Source organism: Lottia gigantea, assembly GCF_000327385.1.
Source record: "Lottia gigantea unplaced genomic scaffold LOTGIsca_431, whole genome shotgun sequence".
NCBI lineage: Eukaryota > Metazoa > Mollusca > Gastropoda > Lottiidae > Lottia > Lottia gigantea.
Window position 1 is genome coordinate 6,513 of NW_008709508.1, and position 4,502 is coordinate 11,014.

At 33.2% G+C, this 4,502-nt stretch overlaps 1 protein-coding gene across 1 annotated transcript; it reads left to right on the plus strand.

Moving 5' to 3' along the window:
- Window positions 1-219: 219 nt before the first annotated feature.
- Window positions 220-3,185, plus strand: LOTGIDRAFT_175822 (hypothetical protein; the record flags this gene model as incomplete). The annotated part of the gene is made up of 5 exons (XM_009060642.1): window positions 220-362; window positions 1,537-1,606; window positions 2,051-2,125; window positions 2,310-2,354; window positions 3,093-3,185. The coding sequence occupies 5 exons, from the start codon at window positions 220-222 to the stop codon at window positions 3,183-3,185; spliced, it is 426 nt and encodes a 141-aa protein (XP_009058890.1).
- Window positions 3,186-4,502: the final 1,317 nt, after the last annotated feature.

Consider the following 4,502-nt stretch of genomic DNA (forward strand, 5'->3'; position numbering starts at 1 on the left):
AACCTAAGACTGCTTTACAACTTCTTTAACAGACAAGTTTGCACATCGTTTAGGTCTTCTTGATGCCATTTTGTCTGTCATGCCATGTATGACATCATATAAATTACCATGACAACATGCATATGATGTCATATTCTATATGACATCATAGTGTTATGACTTTGTCATGTCACTATTCTATAGATTAATGATATCACTTACAATGTTTTTGCTCTCAACATGTCAGTTACTATGATTTTGCTCCAAACAAATCAGATACGATGTTTATGCTCTAAGCATTTAAAGAAAAATGCAGATACAATGAATTCCATAGTTATAAATTTTGGTGTTTTACTAAAAAAACACTCTTTTGTGATAATAGGGTGATAAGAAATATTATTTCAACCTTAAAAATTGACTACGCCCCAAATATTGAATTTTGTCACTTACGAGGTTTTTGCTCTAACCCAGCGATATGTGCCTCTATGGCCAATATGCATTAAAAATGTAAAAAATTATTTTCTGTTCTATGGCAGATATTTGAGTTCTGTTTTTTCTGACATGTCCAGATAGTCCATGTGAATATTGGTGCAAAATTTCAGCATTGTAGCTTTGTAAGTTTTGACGCAAAAAATTTATTTGTCTTTGAGCACTTCTTGTGCACCCATATGCAGACTGCATATACCTAGTTTCAAAAATTACAGATTTGGATTTGATTTCTTGTGTTTTTTTAAGTCCTTGGGGTCTAATTAGTAGGAAAAGATCAAAACTTGAGCCAAAAGTTTGTATTTGTAAAAGTTGTCTATAGGCCATATTTGCCTCTATGGCCAATATGCATTAAAAATGTAAAAAATTATTTTCTGTTCTATGGCAGATATTTGTGTTCTGTTTTTCCTGACATGTCCAGATAGTCCATGTGAATATTGGTGCAAAATTTCAGCATTGTAGCAAGAAAGAAAACACACGTTTCGGACTATGTTGTTGAATAGTAATCAAGACAATTAGTAACTGGTTACTAGTGACTACTCGCTCAGTCAGTCTGCTTTGTTTATAGCAACCGGTAAGTCGACTTTTTTTAAATTTCCAGAAAATTTAGATAAATTTCAATAAATGCCCTCTTTCTCTCGATTTGAAAAAGTAATATTTATTGTATTAAATATATTAATGTAAGACTCATTGCAAAAATCCATTACAAATTGTTTTGGAGATAAAAATGAAGCAAAGCTTGGCTTTTAACTAAGTCTCAAAATGAGGAATATTATGAATAGAAATAAGGCGACCCAGATACTGATAGACCTTTGACTGCTGATAGACATATGCCGATGACAATTTCAGCTCAATATAATATTGTGGTATTTTCAGAATGATGTACCCTTTAGTTAGAAAATAATGTAATTCGCAAATAATCCACTTCATAACATCTCTACATCATAATTCCCCAAAAAGGATGCGTAACTATTTAACATAATATTAATATGTTACACATCTTCGCCACTACCTGTCAAATGAACACATCGATAACATATAGATTTTGATGATTTTGTCTTTTCGTTTCAGGCCAGGGTGCTCAATAGTGGCTTTTGCTATTGAGTTAATACACCATAGTTGGGATATTATTCCCATGGAGGTTAGTATATCATAGATGTACATTGTAGGGGTATAAAATTGAGCACTATACAAATAAACCGTACGCGTGTAATCCTTTCTTGAAAAGAATGTTCAATGTAGTCTGATAACCTTTGATGCAACAAATATCATGATGAAGTCATTTGATTCTTGCTACATGTGAGATTTTTTACTAGACATCCGATAGTGACAACAACTTAATCTTCCATTGGTACAATTTTGCTTACTTGATTGAACCAACCTTTAGATTGTGATTCTGAAATGTATTACAGATAGTTTGAAGTCAGTTTGATCATCAGAAAAGAACAATAATGAATTATATCCTGGTCAGTCCCAGTGTCATTTATGTTCATACATCAGTTTTAATGGGTCAAATTATTGCACATGTAAAACAAAAAGTTTATTTCATGGTTGTATTATTGTGGTGTTTTTTCATATATTTCAGGGTTTCAAGTATAGTAGCTCGTCTTTAGCTACGGACAACTTGGTTAGATATGGTGTACAACCTAGGGTTTTGGAGGTAGCTCAGAAGGAGCAAAATTTTCGCGTTTACGGGTTGGGTTCGCGTGTAGTTTAGTTGTGGCAGCCTGTGGGCTACCTTGCTAGGGCCACCTAGGTTGTATTCTGCTAAGCTGCCATATCATGTCCACCCAGCCTCTCTTGGAACAAATGGCGGTAAGTCATTCTCATTTTATAATATTCAGATATTTGTTGACTTCTACCTAGTTGATTTAGAAAAGGTGTGCGAGGTTAGTTCATATATATAACCTTGTATTTAGTAGAAATAAATCCCACTTTCGCAAGCCAATTACAAGTCGTGTCTCATATGGTATAGCTGTACAGAATCACCTCTTTCACAATTTTCCAATGAATCTGGTTGAGAATTAATTTAAATCATTGATGGGAATAAGGACTTGAAGGATCAGGGGTTAGATAAGCAAATCAAATCACCTTTATTCAATCAAGATGAGCCGGATCAGTTAGCATAAGCAGGGAAATTACGTTTTTATGCGGAGGAATTTTCACGCTGGGGGGTTTCGCAACTTGAAACATAGACAATGAAATGCCAAGTATGGGGATCAGTTCTAGATTGGTTTCAGATGAAAACACCTTGAAAATGGCAATGAGAAAACTTCCTAATTGTTTTCTGAATTGGCTCTATTAAAACTAGGTAGAAATCAACAGGTGTCAGACTATTACTTGATAAAAAAACCTGCGCACTATTCACGAAACAAGGCGGTCATGATGTTGATTGCAACAAAATATCTAATTACGGACTGTCAAGATTGATTAGGGTGAAAATGTACAGTATGTGTTCTGTGATAAAATAAATAACGTATTAAATATTTATTTTTAGGAGTGATCGCTATTCCATTGAAATATTGAGCACTATTTCAACAGTGAAAGTATTTTGTTATTGTAATTTTATATCGCATAGCAAGAAACGACATGATTTTTGAGGTTCTGTTTAATTTTTCTAATTTTAGGTGTATACAGATAGAGCTTCAATGTATATGAATAAAGTGCTTATGGTGTGGCATGGAAGCTCCTCGTGTAAGTTTCAAATTATCATATTTTAGAAATTCTGTTAACGCCTGTTTTGGCATATCATTCATAATGTCAAATGGTTAAAACATGACGAGGGACGCTTGGTGGCTTAGTTTGCTACAGGTTGTGCATCCAAAAGATCTGTCGACTGTTGAACATGGAAAACATGTACTACTTCCCTGACAAAATTACATTACACACTACATGTTGTTGTATGTTGTTAGCCCTATCAGATGCAAAAACGTAAAACATCACCTTATTCCATGTTTTCAATATAGAACAGGTTATGACAACTCGGTATCCCTTGAAAAGTACACTTTTATGGAACTCTGAATTAAGACTGGATGGTATTCCATTCTTGAATACATTTTTCTCGATCCTTTAATCGGAAAAGTCCAACTTACCCTAAAAATGGCGGGATGCAATAAAAACAACAGTTCATGATTTTATTACAAGTTATCGTTGAAAGATTCTCTTCGTCGTCTGTCTTTGAGCAAAGTGCTTCTTTTTTCTGAAAAACACAAAATTTACTTACATAGTATAAATTTGCATAATTTCATAAAGTTTCAAATAATTTTCTTTAAGATTTATCTAAATATTATCAATATTTAGTTCTCGAAAAAGTTATACTATTATATAAACAGATGTATGGACCGTAGTCACATTAGTTATTACATCAATCCAGTACATGTATATAATTAACAAAAAATTGCGAAAATAAGCATTCATCTGATATAAAGTGATAGATAACAGTATGATAATTGTTTAAGATAAAGTACAAATTTTGTAGAAGTGATATTTAACACGACAGGGTTTATATAACAATTAGTAATTTATATATTTTTAAATGGAAATTAAAAGTTGTTTAGTAGTCGATGAACAGAATTAGTAAAATCTAATGTAATGTAAATGTACATATAATATATCCGTTTTACAAACACGCTTAAAATGAAACGTATCTTCAACTCGAATTTTACACAATGGATGAAGTGGATATTGTAAGTCAATATTCTTTGTGAACATTCTAGAATGATAAGTACTAGCAAGTTTCGGTGTTTGGAAAATAATTTAAAAAGGCAGGCGAACTCTGTAAAGTCTAAAGTAGTTTTGAAATTATTTTGTTGAAACGTGGCTGAAGAACACTGATGTGTTGGCGACAGCTAGTTGTTTCCTTGTTATGGCAACAGATCTGTGATGTGAAGGTTCGTTACTATTTTGGTTTCAATCCATTTCAGGTTAGAAAGGGTGAATCGTCTGGTAATTTACCTACCCACTAAAGCACTGCCACAATAGGAGTGTTCTGGGGTCATGGCCTGTATGACCCTACAGATCCTCCTACTCACAGATGA